We start from the raw sequence: 16,211 nt of genomic DNA, 5'->3' as shown, positions 1-16,211 counted from the left end.
AGGCGACGCTGTGGTTCACGCGACGTCTTAGCATTTTCTTCCAGGTGTATGCGCGATGGGTGCACACATTAGGTTCAATGCCTTTAATGTCATCGAGGGACCATCCAATAGCAGAACGATGTTGTTGAATGACATTAATTAAACGAGCTTCCCCGATCGCCGGTTAATTGTGAAGAAATAATAACTGGGTGACGACCATCGGCATCAAGTTGTACGTATTTTAATTCCGAAGGAAGAGGTTTTAATTCAGGGGTGGGCGGAGTGGGTATTAAAGATTCTTGAGGAAGGTCATCATCCATGTAGTAAACAGATTGAGGATCATCAAGTTCTGAGACATCTGCATTTGTAGAGGGTCAAATAATGGTCGACTCTAATAACTCATTTACTTCTTGTGTATAATCATCGTCCTCAAACTCAGAGTCGCTAAAGGAAAGAAATTGGTACACTTCATCTTCAGGAAAAGAGTTTATAAAATACTCTTGCAGAATACTGTCAATCCTGTTGACCTCACCATCAATGTCAGGCTCTAGAAGTTGTTTCATTAACTTGAACACATTCACCTCGACCGAAAGATTTCCGAAGGACATGGTCATAGAACCATCTCTACAGTTAATAAGTGCATTAGCAGTGGCAAGGAACGGACGTCCTAAGATGATAGGAATGGAATCACATGCAACTTCTGTATCCAATATAACAAAGTCTACAGGGTAGAAGAAATCTTGGACTTTTACAAGGACGTTTTCCACAATTCCTTTTGGATACTTTATGGAACGATCTGCTAACTGTAGAGTCATGGTGGTAGGTTTGAGCTCATGAAGACCTAGTTGTTTAAATAAATAATATGGAAGTAAGTTCACACTAGCTCCTAGGTCTAGTAAAGCTAAAGATGGCCGTGTATTTGTCACCTAAGGTGCATGGAACCGTTAATTCTACCCGGGGTCCTTGTATTTTACTATACCATTGTGTTCCGGTGATGGAGGGTGGAAACCGTTTGATGAGGAACGCTTGTTGAGGAACATTAGTTCTCCTTTTTGTGGTGCACATATCTTTGAAATTTTGCATGTTTTGGTAATAATTTTAAAGGCATCGAGAAAAGGTAAGTTGATTGTTAAATTTTGAAAAGTCTCGAATTTGAGCAAAAATTCTCATCGGAACTTATTCTTTGCTAAAGCGTGCGCAGAAAGCGGTGCCTTAGAGCATGAATTTGGCAAATGGGTCTACTTGCTTGTTTCCTACATTCGGAGATGTTGACTTTGTTGGATCTGGGGAATCTTCCGTAGGTTCATTATTAGAGATAGATTCCTTAGAACCATCTTTTTCCTTTGGCTGATCATCTGGCATACGTATCTGATTGTCCACAGTTTTGCCAGATCGTAGAGTAGTGATTGCATGCACCTCACCTTGGTTGGTTGTGCTTGTACCAGGGGCATTGGTGAGTTCAAAGGGCGTGTTTGCTGGTTTAGGGTTTGGAACCTGCTTGTGCGAGGAAACACGCCTTTCGACTCTTTTCTTGCCATTCTTTGAAGAGATTGTTGTATAGGCGTTAAAATTTGAATTTGTTGGTTCATGTAAGCCAAGAAAGTATCATTTGTCCTATCCGTAATGGTTGGCAGGTTGTGCAGCGAGGTAGTAGTTCTCGATTATTGCTTAGAAGTTGTTGATTATAGTTGGGATTTGGATTAGCTGGAACAAGGCTGCGGTTGGTTTGATAATTAGCATTGGAATTATTTTGAAATTGACCTTGTTGGTATTGTTGATTATTTCCTTGGCGGTATGGAATAAAATTATTGGTAGGTCGAAGCGGGTTGATTAAGCGAAAACACGGAGGAGCCCCATTTGTTAGTTATTTTGGCAAAGCTTAAATTCGGATGTTGTCTCCACGGTGCATTAGGAATGTTGAATGCACATGCCTCCTCCACTTGTTGAGTAGGGGAAGCATATAACAAGGGACAATATGCATCAGGATGATCAGGACTAAGACAAAGGACACAAGGAGCGGTGTCAACGTTCATGACTGGTTTTGGTAGTTGATCGTTTACTTGAACTGCAAGTGCATCTACTTTTTTAGTTAGAGATTCTATCAAATTTTTTATTTCAGGATCAGGTTTTACCTCAAAAATAGATGTGGCTTTTGTAGCAGTATCCTTTGATGATCTAGACGGCTCAGTGTTACCCCAGTGTGTACCTTTTTTCGCTTGTTTTCAAGAAAAGTATAAGCTTCATGTAGCTCCTTTGTCCATGAAGCATCCTCCGTTCATTATATCAAGATTTTCTTTTTGATGATCGAGACGGACCATTAAAGAATGAGCGAACAAGGACGACTTTTCTAGTTGGTGGTGAGGACATTCTAACGGAAGATCGAGAAAAGCGACTCCATATACGTAAAAGGATTCATGAGGATTTTGACGAAAAGAATTGAATTTTACAAGCATTTCCGGTTGTTTTCTTCGAGTATAAAATTGAAGCATAAAAGCTTGAACTAGTTTATTCCATGTCTATGGATTGTGATTGTTGTCCGCTAGCCGATTGACGCTTTTACGCTAAAGTGAATGGAAACGATTCGAAGCAAAGAGTTGTTCCTTAGAGGCTATTTGGATGATGAAATGTTGTGGCTACTTGTTGAAGCTTCACGAAGATGATTTACGGTTTTTCGTGCTCCAAACCATGATATATTGGTAACAAACTGAAAACGTTTGGTGGGATCTGAAAATCACCCGACAATGTCTCGAAGTTTGATGGGGAAGAAGGTCCTTCCATGTAATGCGATATAAGTCGAGAGGGGCTTTCTGCTGGGTGGAGGATCGTCGGCCATAATGACGAAGTTGATGGCGACGAAGGATTGTGATGAAGGTAATTAGCGAGAAGAAGAAGAACAATTTTTATGTGAGAACTTTACGCGAATTGCTTATCGTATTTTTTCGACGATAGGTATGTTCAATTTCTTTAGTGGAACCGGACTTTAATCTCATGCAAGCATAAAATTAGATCTAACTTACGTAGGAAGGAATTATGAGGATTGAATTTTTATTAAACTCACGAAGGATTAGGGTTGAACAACATATGCCTAAGCTGCTGCTAACGTAGCAGGAAGCTAGGAATCGTGTGCATAAACCAACAACCCCAGTCACAAGAGAGATGAGGGAGGATTTCGGTGCAAAGCAGTTCTAATTAAAGTAACCTCAATCTTTCAAGTTTCCTAGACACCATTGGAATATGATTAAGATTTATGGAATTAAAATTTATGCAAGGTGGTATTAAATTAATTTTAATTTAATTTAATTTAATTTAATTTAATTTAATTTAATTTTTTTTTTTTTTTTTTTTTTTTTTTTTTTTTTTTAAGATTTATGCAAGGGTGAAAGTACAAACATGCAAATACTATCTACTTATACAATACTAGGTGCAGTAGCATGTGAAGGTACTCTACTCATACGTATAGCTATACGAATAGGCAAGCTTGTGTCATCAATAATTATTTCCATACGTCTGGGGCAAATATACATCGATGTCATTATATGTATGCTAATTTGTAAATCGATATTACGTAAATTTATATCAACAAGAATGGTGAATTTGAATCACTCATACGCGATATCTAAATACCTTAGCATACGAATCACGATTATCATCTGCCAGAATAGATGACAAAATTAAACATGCAAAGTATTATACCCAAACTAAAATCTGACTTCGTGTATTGCATAATAAATCGATTTCGACAATACTCATTGAGATTGCGAATGTCCTATAGAGAAAGACTTTACCCCGTAGGGTTTAGAAACAACTTACCCAACTAAGATTTTAACCCTCGTTGGAATGTTCTCCTCTTTCTTGACAAAATCGACATATTAGACAATACGGGTATGCGATATCGTGAGAAATATCAAACATTTAACAAGCAACATTTATATGTAGAAAGACATATACCCATGCAATACAATACCATTAATATGTAAATATACATTCATATGCAATTCATGTCCGTGTAATCGTGATATAAATATTTACCTGGATATCTAATTTGATTCATGCATAATTCGAGGCTAAAGCTTAAATAATAATCCATAAATTTTTCCTAATACTATATACATGGCATACATGCAGAAAAACATAATAATAATAATATAAATAAATTACAATAATCTTGAAAATTGGAACTGTAGCTTCCCCGTTTTTAGCCAAAGATATGAAAAGGGCGTTTCGATCCGGTCGACGCTTGATTAATCCCAAAGGATTATCGAATTTTTTCGATCTTGGACCAAATATTTAGGCCTGGAAAGGATCAAGGTGGATCGAGGAGATCTTTGGTGGCTGAAAATGAGCAATAAAGGAAGAAATTCACCCGGGGACGCGGGTCCACTCAGCAAGACGCTGACTCCACCTGTATGCCGCAAGGTTTTTTTCGAGAATTTTTGCAAATTTTCCACGAAGTCTTATAATTTCTTGCAATGATGTTTCCCAGTCCTAACTTTTGGAACTGGCGATTGGGCGAAATTTTTTAGCGAACAGGTTGTTTACGAGGCAAAAAATACGAAAAAAAACAAAAAACGTAAACGCAAATGAAACGTAAAGGAAGAAAGAGAATGGGGGTTCCCCCTTGATGCAACTTTCGATCTTTAGCACAAGTTCTATGGCTTTAGAACAGCAGCGGCGCCATTTGATATATGCTTGGAGAACACTACTTAGAGATTTGAACTCTCTAAGTTTGATGTAAAAGCACTCAAAGTACCTTACTCACGATCTTCGTTGAGTAGAGTTAGAATAAGGATTCAACTACCTAAAGTATAGAACAACTACAAATTGGATGTTACAAAAGGGAACTAAGGAGTAAGGTTATAATACTAGGGTTTCTTCCTAACAAACATTAAAGCAAAACATTTAAGTTTGAAATCATGCACTTAAACAAAATACAAATTACTAAAAGAAAGGTGGAGAGTTAATCCTCCTCATGTGAAACTATCATTAGTTGTTTATTTGAAAGGGTTTTGATTCTTCCTAGACTCATAGACAAGTCCCTAATGGAAAAATAGAATTGATCCCTAGCATGCATGGCTCACTTAAGAGCTCATACATGCTAGCAAGTGAAACCAAACAATGACTTATCTCTAAGCTCATTGTTTGATTCCTAACTAGACACTACACCAACTATCATTTTGGGATAGGATGTAGTGTTAGTTGTTCATCCTAAAAACCTACCAAACTCACAACCAATGTTTTTCCCTCACATGAGTTGGATTAACTCCCCAAAAGGGAAGTTAGCTCATGATCCTTGGGACAAGGATTTATGAACTAGTAAAAACTTAAAAGAGAAAGAGAGAGAGAGAGAAAGAGAGAGAAGAATTAGCAACCACCACACTCACTTCTATTATCCTCTAGACGAACAAGTGTTCCTCCATTAAAACTATTACAAGCTTTTTGCAAAATACAAAACAAAAACTAAAAACTCATTTTCACTAAGGAACTAAAATAATGTCATGTGAGGAAAATAAGTCAAGGGAGTAATTGGAGTGTCCCCACCTTTGTCTAATTTCTTCTCCATTTGAGAGAAATCTCATTTCCTCCCACGTGAATTATCAAACCACATTGATTCATTTTTATCTACCACATTAAAACAAAGTGACACCTTGCCTTTTTTTCACTATTAACACCTAATCTAATTTATTACATGCAAGGTGTCAACTTTGCACCAATAATTTGTTATCTTTGTCTTGACATGCTCCATGATTGATGACTCATCCAATCTTGTGGCCCCGCGATAGTGGGTCCATGTGCGATCGATGGCGATCCGGTATTTTGGGCGGTTTACAACTTCACGCCTATGCGTAGAGTTCATCGCCATACGATTATGCGGCGACTCTCTGTCGATTCGAGTCCCGGGTTCGAGTGGTAGGTGCTTTGGAAGTTTGATGCTTCTACGTGGATTTGGAAGAATTGGTGTTGAAATTTTATAATAATGGAGGTTTCGGGGTGGCGAATTTTGGATTACGGCGGATGGGATGGAGCGTGAACTCACTTTATTTGGAGTTGATTTGAATACCGCAAGCAGATTCCGATTAACTCGATAGCCGACCCTGTTATTGTCGAGTATCCGACCACGAGGGATTTGATGTTTGACACGCTTCGGTGGGGAGTACAACACTGGCTCGAAGCTGCGTGCGGTACCAAAGATTCGGGCTCGGGGCGTAACCAATTAGCCATCACTTATGGTTGGCGACAACGTCATTGGAACTTCAAAGGCGTCGGCGTGAACAAAACTTTCTTGCACTGGCGTGGATCCTACAGAGAGGAAGCACACTTTCGTATGGTCCACTTCACGGGCCATATTCTTACGACCCGCGTCAAATAGGTCGACTCCTCTTTTTTGTACTTGTTACTTAGCTTATGCTTAACTTAGGGTTCGATCGCTACTCCTTTCATTGAAACAAGGTCTTTTCGAGAATTTTGGAATTTTTTGAGACTTGTGTTTTAGACCATTGGGACCCAGTAGCTAGAGATGACATTGAGCATGATAACGTACCTCCTCCTCCGCCTTCACCACTGATTTGTTTTAATGAAGATACCATCGCGCCGAATCAATACTCCTATGGATGCCTTGAGGAACATGAATTCTAGTATCGCAGGATGTTTCTTCGCCAGGGAAGAGATGATTACTTCCGAATGAATTCCAAAGAAGAAATGAGAAATCGCCAAGGCCAATTCGAGGAGAATGATGATGGCTAATCGGCAGCAATTCGGGGATCGGTTCTTTACGATCTATAGGCCACATTCACCTTGATCAACTCGGCTGAAGTTCGTCGTGGCGAAGAGCGTAGACACCGGGTTCATCTTACGCTAACCGGAGGATTCCACGATGATGATTATTTTCTTTGGTTTAGAAATGACTATGTTATTTATTTCCCTAATGCATTGCATTTTTATTTTTAGTGCTAAATTATTATATATCGGTTGATTTCTCATAATTTTGTATCTCCAGACGATTTAAATGAGAAATTATTTATGTTATGCGAATATAGTACTTTCAAAAATATGAGTTTGCTCCTTGATTCATTGGGCCTACTCTCAAAGCCCAACGGTTTAAACCAATGGATTGATCCAAACGGTCAGATGCCAAACGGTCAGAAATCAAGTTATAAATACAACTCTCCTTTCCTCTTTCACTCATTCCCTTCTCTCAATCTTCACAAATTTTCAATTTCTTGACAATAATGAATAAACTAGAGCGATTGGAAAAGGAGCAACGCGAATGGGCTATCACATTAATCGTGATAACAGTGTTTATCATTATTCTCTTGTCACTCATGCATAACATGATCCAGAACATCTAGATCTATGTAACGTTTTTTTTTTTTTTTTTTTTTTTTTTTTTGATTTTCATTTTGTATATTAGTATGGTGTGTTAAATAATTCTCAGACATTTGTACGGGTTACGTATTAAATGGAGAAGTTCAGTATTAATTAGTTGTGTATATTGGTTGTCTTTTCCTCTCTAATAAAAATATATATATATATATAAATAAAATAAAACAAAAAAAAAAAAAAAAAAAAAAAATAATAATAATAATAATAAAAAAAATAAAATAAAAAATAATAATAAGTAAATAAATAAACAAACCATAACAAAGAAAGGCCATCCAAAAACTAACCGAAATAATTAATGGATACACATAGTGTTCAGAGAAAATCACGCACGCTGCAAGGTACACATAAGACTTGTCACATATGCAGCTCGATTATTCTATCCATATTCTATTCTTGAGTAATGATCATCATTTACGAAATTCGTGTAAGTTTAACTACCTTTCGCGGAAACTTTCCTCAGTATTTTCTAAACATTTAACCATCTCATTAATTGTATTTGGATATCGACATGACAAAGACTTTCATGGATCCCCTATGATGCCGTTTCATAATCACATGGGTCATTAAATAAGACTCAGTTGGTATAGCCTCATAGATTGCCTATAAATCTCTTCTTTTTAAGCCATTCTTATTCATACAATTTTCACTATCCTTCCCGAGAAATGGCTCAACCAAGAAAAAAATAACGGCAGAGAAAGACTACCTAAAACTTTCGAAGAAGGCCGGTTTTCTCCTTATTTTGACAAATGAAATCATCGTCGAGGATGGGCGCCTCTTCTATATCATTCAACAGGCTTTTATTTATTCCGAGAATTGGTTTTGATGTTCTACCAATTTAAGCGGCTATGAAGATGGAAAATTCTACTTCAATGCCTATGGACAAACGATTGGAATTGAATAAGGAAATGATCTCCCACATACTTCAAATTCAATAAATACCAGAGTCCCTTGTTCAAGAATCATCATTTGATTCGAAAAACTTTACTACGGCGACCGTATCTCATGGCAACCTCGAAGATACACATCACATTGTTCTTCAACGCTTGAAAAGCAGAATCAGCGTGTTTGTGCTCCCTTTCGGTTGGGACATAATGTGGTAGGTACATCACACCAAACGAAGTCACAAAGCCTCAAATTCACATACTTTGGATTTTGCAAACTCAAAAGATGATTTTTGTCTAATCCAACACCTCAGGAACGTAATCACCAAGAAAACAAGAGCGTCAAGACCCCTACCCACTTTAGTAACGCTAGATTATGATCGTTGGGGTTATCAAAAATTTCTCAGAGACACCACTTCAAAAAAGCATATATAAAGGTACTCCAAACAGACTACTCCGTTGGTTTTGGACACCGATACTCGATAAATGAGCGAGAACAACCCAAGCTCAAATCGACCATTTATTTGATGAAAATGCCATCTGTGAACATTATTAATCCCATGGAAGGCATTAAGCTTCTTCATCGGGTTTGAGGAACTATCGCTTCGTCGAGAATATCATCATCACAACTCGTCAAGATTTCCAAGATCGTCAAGCAACGCATGATGTTGAACAGGAGGAGATCTTGGAAAATCATTCTCAATCCTTGCAAAATCAAGCTATCTTAATGGAAAATCAAACTCTCTCTCTGCCCGGTAAAGGGGACATTCGGATGCAGCTCGGCCAACAAATAGAAGACCTAAACAGTCTGGTGCAAAATATGCATCTCCTAGATCAATATCAGAATCCATGATATTACTAAGTCAATAAGTATATAATCATATATGTTATTACGTTTTTTCCGTTGTACTATGTATTTTATCTTATCTTTTTGTTTTGTATGAAATGCTTAATAGGATTGTCATCATTTCCATTGTGACTAATATAATTTTAACATGTCTTCTGAGAGAGTCTATTTTCTTACATACTCATTTTCCATCGGTTGCCATTACCTAGTTTATTACTTCATCCACCATGGCATCTTCATCAAACACGACATCTTCATCATCCATGGTCCCTCCCAAACTCATTCTGAAAGCAATCCTTTCAGTCTATGATGGATTCCAATGCCTATGGCCATCTCTTCCATGATTACATCACAAACATTGGGTGGTCTTCCCTAATTCATCAACCCGACCAAACTTATTCTCCTAGTTTGGCTGCATACTTTTATGCTAATATGGATGACACACCAAAGATTCAACCATGCGATGGTTTCTACTTAGACGGATTCACAATCCCGAAGTTGGTGACACACCTCATATCTTTTTACGAACAACAACTTGCTCTAACTTTTGGACCTTCCATATCACGAACCTCGCCTGATCTTGGCGGTACATCTTTCATAATTCTTACCGTTCTTTTCAAGGGCAAGCGTTTACGACTCTTATGGTGATGGTCTTGAGATCAAACGAAGGAGATGGCCATGTGCCATGGCGCAACATCACCATTCCATTAGCAAGCATGACCATGAACATGGGGACTGCCATGTTATTTGTAATTCTAAACATTATGGGAGATTGGCATTTTTTCTACCGCCAACGAGGTGCTTTATGCGTTGTATTGATTACCTAGCACTAGCCTCGTGGTCATGCATTATTTAACATTTTAGGTCAGAAAGTCTCCAAACAAAACGAGCTTCGCGACTTTTCAGGGATAAGTATATACTTTTACTTTACCACCACTTGCCGAATCATGAAGACACATTTCCCACAGCTTTGAGCTACTTTTCATGACGGGTCAAGGTGGATTCCATGTGCCCAAAGAAAATCCTGAGACAAAGAACGGGCAGAAATTTGGTGACTATTATCTATTGGCGCTGATGCTAAGGAAATGCATTTCCTTAAAGAGATCGCTTTTACCTTCATCGCCCCTACTGATGGGGTAAACTCGAAATATTATCAGACATATATCTAAATTTAAACCTTTCCTCCCTTCATATCGTGACATAAAGCCGACTTAGCCCCACCTCCTGACCCATTGTCTCAAGAAGATGATGAAGCCCGTCTCCACTACTTAACTCTAACCCCGACTTCTGTTCTCTCTCTCCAATCGATCTACCTCCACTTCCCCACTCAAACTACCACTGGTCATAGACATTATGAAATCAAAAAGAAACAAAGATCAAGTTTTTTTCAAAGAAACGCACCTAGAAAACGAAAGAACAAAGAAAGGTTGTTTAGTTTTCCTTTTCTCTCTGCTTTTTCTTCGTTGAACTGGTAGAATGAAGAGACGAATGCCCTTTCCCACACAAAAAAACCCTTTGGCAGCGCAAACCTCAACAAAAAAACAAACCTTTTCGTATTCCCACAAATGTAATCATGACTCGCCTACAAACCGTCGTGATTTTGGGCCCATGAATCCAGCCCAACAGTTCCCGCACATTTTTCAAAACCCAATTAAAATAACCAAATTGCGGACACGTGTTGTAAAACTTTATTTTACCCCGTCCTTTTTCCACCACAACCGGCCCAATTTTATAAAATAAAGGGCAATGTAAGTACCCTCCGCTCACTACACTACAAGATTACCGTGTCCACACACCGTGTCGTACTCCATCAGCTCGCACCAATTCATCGGGAAATAAGTACCAACGACTCCAAACCTGTGTCGTCCCCAAGATCAATTACACCATTTATGGAAGCAAATCAGCTAAGCGCAATTCTAGAGCTCAGTCAACGCAACAATCAAAGAGACATTTACTTTGTAACATCAGAGTAATGACGAATCACCAAGATAGCACACAAGGTAGATCTACACTTCATAACGGCATAGATCAGCAAATAAAAAAAGCCAGCTCAAACATCTATAAGTAGAGAGATTCAAGTTTATCCCGAGAAATTTGATACGTAGCCAACTCTTATCCTGAGAAGAGTGCAGCCAATCCCTATCAAACAGAACCTCGGGTCATTCACCTCCAAAACACCAAACCTCTACAGCAACAGTCTGCGTGCAAGTTTGTCAACACTCTCAGTCTCAATACTCTCAATGGGAGGATATGCTCTTTTTTCTAGCTTCCCAGCAAATTAAAGTAGAAAAAATCAGCATGCCTCTCTACATAAAAGATGAGAAATATACAAGTTCGGATTAGTGGTATAGTTGTATACTGATTATCACATAGCTCACGATATTCACCAAAATGAATCGGCACAAACTTTTAGACTTAAATTGAAGAATGTACCTTACAACAGCTTCAACGGGGATGCCGATATAAATATATAATAATATACGGTGAATGTTCAGCCATCGTTAACTGGTTGAAATTAGAATTTCGAATTATAGTGTCCTCGTAAAGCTCTCCAGGGTCCTGAATTCCTGCTCGTGGTAATTTTAATCCAAGATGGTTGGAAATGACTCCAAATTACAAATGGCTTCTATCCCCACAATGAACATAATTCATAACATGCAAAATGGGAAAATCTTATTTACATAGTTACATGTGTTTTCAATTGCATATGGTGAGTCAGTGGAAAATAACGTACTTGTAGTCCAATTTGGAACAATACAATATTTTTTTTGCCCACCCTAGCTACGGCGTTGTGGGTATATAAAAAGTAAAACCATCATCTATCTACTGTAAGCTTGCAACACTGCACAGTCCATGCTAATCAAATATTGTCATTCCCAAATCCCATGGGCTTTGCATTCGTCGTGGGTCAGTTGTCTTCGCAAGTAATAGTAAAAATACTTGAACAAACTGCTTTGCATTGTATTGGCAGTTTAGCGCAAAAATGAAAAGGTCGACTTTCTTTTGTTTTTAATGCACAATGGAAGTAATTGTTATGGCGTTTCTATTTTTTTTTATACTGTATGTAAGGCTGGAAATGGAGCGGGTTCGGGTCGGATTCTCACTCAAAACTTTTTACTATATTAAGATCCATCCGGATTCGGGTTGGATTTTGGATATCTATATATATTAAAAAACACAAAAAAATATATTATTTTAATGATTTTCATATATAAATGTACGATGTAAATTAATTTTTAGACATTAAAATATAAATTTTGTTAAAATGGTTTGGGTTCAGGTCGGATTCTATCCACAAGTCCACAAACATAGAAACCATATCCAGTAAAATAGATTCGGATATGGCCAGATTCGGATTGAAACCGGTACCATTTCCAGCCCTAACTGTATAGCGTTTCTACTCTCTATATTTGTCCACGCCAAACTTTATTATCTCTGCCTATAGCAAATAGATTAGGAAAGCAGCATAGTTTATCCTTTCCACAACAGTTCATGATTCAAATAATAATAGAAACAACGACAAATCAAAAATAGAAAGTAGATCAAAGGACATTTCCACTTTCTTAAAACAGTGAGGACTCCCCTATATTATACACTTCCAAGTATGATTAGTCTATGCAATTCTAATACGAAAGGGATACTTCTTTACAAACTTATAAAATACCATATTTCTAAATTTTAGGTTTTTTTATCACTATATATATGTAGATATTCTTCATTAATTGCTATCAAGGTACGTGAATAGAGAATCAGTTTGCTTGAATTCTGCTCCACCAAAGTAATTAAATTTGGTTCTTCAAATCTGCCTCTATTGAAGAAGGTACATTACTTCAATTCATTCTTTTTGATTGACTTCAATACAGTGGTGTATTTGATTGATTTCAATAATACGGAAGACATATTATAAAGAAGAAGATGACAACTGCAAAGAAAAACAGAAGTCTTCTTCCACCTGCTCGTAGACCAGCACCTTGGCTTGTCATCCCTAATGGTGCAGATGCTAATAGACTGAACTTCTTCAATGTATCTGACTCAGAAAACAACAGTTACATCAGAACCTGCGAAGAAAATCTAGAGAAAGAATGTGTAGCATCGATGCATGGATGGTTGGTTATGATGGATTTATGGATATCGGAAGAAGTTCACTGTTTTTTGTGGAATCCTGATACAAGAGAAAAAATTGATTTACCATCATGGGATGTCGAGGCCCCTGAAGATATAGGTACATGTATCCTATTGTCTCCACCTACCACTCCAGATTGTATGGTTTTGTTTGTGGTTAAGAAATCGTTTTTAACATGGCAGCTAGGAGATAAAAAATGGACTAAACAGAATTATGAGCTTGGGAGAACGCACCATGGCACAGAAGAATACATTGCTAAAGCCATTAGTTGCAAGGATGGCATTATATATGCCTTAACTACTCAATCAGTGGCTGTTATCATTGATAGGAAAAGTTGTGGCACCCTTTCAGTAAGGTCACTAGACTTTGGGAGACCTCAATTTTCTGCAACTATACGTTTGGAAAAAAAGTTGGTGGAATCACGTGGGGATATCTATCTTGTTGTCATACTATATGTAGGCCACAAAGCTATTCAGGTCGGTCACGTTGAGGTTTTCAAGATGGATTTATACAAGAAGGTATGGGTGAAAGTAGAATCCATAGGCCATCAAGTGTTCTTTGTTGCAGAATGTGGTTCTATTTCTCTCCCTGCTACCAACTTAGATTTAAAAGGAAATTGCATATATTTCTCTATTTCGGCGGACGATCTTCTATACGTGTTTGATCTAGAAGATGGAAATCTATCAAATTATTTGCCTTGTCCTAATTTAGCGACACCTTCCTTCACACCCTTTTGGTATCTGCCTAATAACTGGTATGTGATCAGCTTTTTCCTCTCTGTTTTATCCGTTAATGTTTCTTCTTCTTTTTTACATGAAATCTGATCAGTTTTATTTAATTAGGCTCGTGGAAATCCAGAAAGAAGATGTAAATACAGTCCCTAAGACGGAACTGGAGATGGAGATGGCTGACAATAAATTTGCAACTGTAGAGGAACCTGTGGAGGAATCTATTGGGTTTCGGTGGATTAACCTTCCCATGGATATTCTACGATCAATAGCAATGTGTCTCCATTCTAGTGCTGATTTCGTAAACTTTGGCCGTGTTTGTAAATCATTTGCCTCGTCCATACCTCAAAGCCCATTGACAACTCAATATCCCCAGCTTATGTTTTCTAATAGAACAAGTCTATGCAGTTTCTGTGATCCAATGCATAATGTCACTTATTGTTTTGATATGCCGGATCTATTGGGTGCTAGAATTCGCTTCTCAAAGGATGGTTGGTGTCTAATGTCGAAAGGTGATTATTCGATGTTTTTCTTCAACCCTTTCACGAAGGTCACCGTAACACTTCCAGATTTACCACCTAAACATTGGGCAAATGATGGTTTCTCGTTCACACAGGTGCCCACTTCTCCAGATTGTATAGTTTTTGGTATTGCTGGGTTTCATAAATTCTTTGTTCAGATTTTATATTTGCATTTGGGAGAAGATGCTTGGACACAAGAGTATCGTGAAAAATGAAGTTGAATTTTTCCTTCTAACAACAATCTTGTTTTCCATGATGGTGCATTCTACTGCTTGGGTGCTGAGAGATATTTGGGAGTTTTTTATCTAAGGGATGATAAATGGACTATTCTTCTTACACCCGAACCTTGTTCATCGACTCAAAAAAACTATTTGGTTGAGAGTGATGGAGAAATTTTATCGGTTTTTGTCGGGCGAGAGGGGAAGTATGTTAATATCTACAAGTTGGACCGTTTAAATTTGAATTGGGAGATTTTAAGAAACTTAGAGGATCAAATGTTGTTTGTTAGTCATTCAACTACTATTTTAATGAATGCAGTATCAGAAAGGATGCAAAACAAGATTTATTTTCCGATGTCGTTCGGTAACAAGAACAATTGTCTATTTTATTCTCTTGAGACGCGCAAATGGAATTCCTCTTTGGGCGACTATTTTAGGGAGGATACTTACAATACAGAAGAGAAATTGCACTGTACTTGGATTTAGACTTCTTGTGAGTAGGACCTTTTTTATTGTTCCTTATATGGCTAGAGTAACTCTTTACAATCTCCACCCCATCGTAATGTAACTCTTTACTCTAGAGAATTTTCTAACTTTCAAATTAAATTTTGTTATCGCAAGAGTGCAAAAAATACAACTAGATCATTTTCTTCATCAAAGTGTGTATGATGTGAATTTTTTTTTCTTCTTTACTACATACTTAGATCGGCCCCAATTTATGAACTCGCCTAGAGCCCCCCAAAACTCAAGGCCGCCCCTAACAACTTTCTCACTTTTTGCCCTCTTTAAGTGTGAGGGTATGTTAGTCTTTTCACCTTGCAAAATTGTGGATGAAGTAAAATGAGTGTGAAAAATTCAGTTCCCTAAGGGTGTGTTTGTTTAGTGGCAAATCTGTAGTGGGAAAAAATATTAGATTTCTTTAAAGCATTTTCCCACTGTAGTTTTGCCGAGCTAATTTGTAGTGGGAAAATTCATTCTTGGGTGTTTGTTTGCAAAAAAAATTTCTAGTGGGAAAATATGGGATTTGCCGCCAATAGTTTGTTTGTTTACATGGTTTTTTTTCTTATGGCAAATAATTTTTCAACTTTTTGGAAATATATATTTTTTTGTTTTCAAACTCAATAGTCTAAAAAAAAACTAAAAATAAAATACAAAATAAAGATAATTAAAAACAATACAACTCAACATTAATAGTAATAGTGTCTTTGAAACAACCATAAAATAAAGTCAAAGTGCAATACCCTTTAACAACCATTGTTATCCAAACACATATAAAATGTCATTGTGCCTTGGATAAATTTTATTTCTATACTTTCTCATACTCGGATCACGTGCTATGGCTTGATCCCAAACCTCGTTGCTAGCTATGATCTTACTGCTCTTCATAACTCCATTCAAACCCCCTGTTGCATTGTTACACTAGCAATATCGCTGCTATCCATCGTAAAGGTCTTCACTGGCCGAAGTTACATGACTAATAGTCAAGTCGATACCAAATGTAAATGTGTTTTGGAGTGTTTCTCTTTGCACGCTC

The 16,211-nt window shown here is 37.5% G+C and overlaps 1 protein-coding gene across 1 annotated transcript; it reads left to right on the top strand.

Moving 5' to 3' along the window:
* Positions 1-12,877: 12,877 nt before the first annotated feature.
* On the top strand, positions 12,878-15,331 carry LOC147484533 (uncharacterized). The gene is made up of 2 exons (XM_086578274.1): positions 12,878-13,964; positions 14,053-15,331. Exons 1-2 carry the CDS (start codon positions 13,003-13,005, stop codon positions 14,672-14,674), a joined length of 1,584 nt encoding a protein of 527 aa, XP_086434400.1. The 5' UTR covers positions 12,878-13,002; the 3' UTR covers positions 14,675-15,331.
* Positions 15,332-16,211: the final 880 nt, after the last annotated feature.

Source organism: Coptis chinensis, chromosome 8, assembly GCF_015680905.1.
Source record: "Coptis chinensis isolate HL-2020 chromosome 8, ASM1568090v1, whole genome shotgun sequence".
Classification (NCBI taxonomy): domain Eukaryota; kingdom Viridiplantae; phylum Streptophyta; class Magnoliopsida; order Ranunculales; family Ranunculaceae; genus Coptis; species Coptis chinensis.
This window is presented reverse-complemented; position numbering and strand designations above follow the sequence as displayed.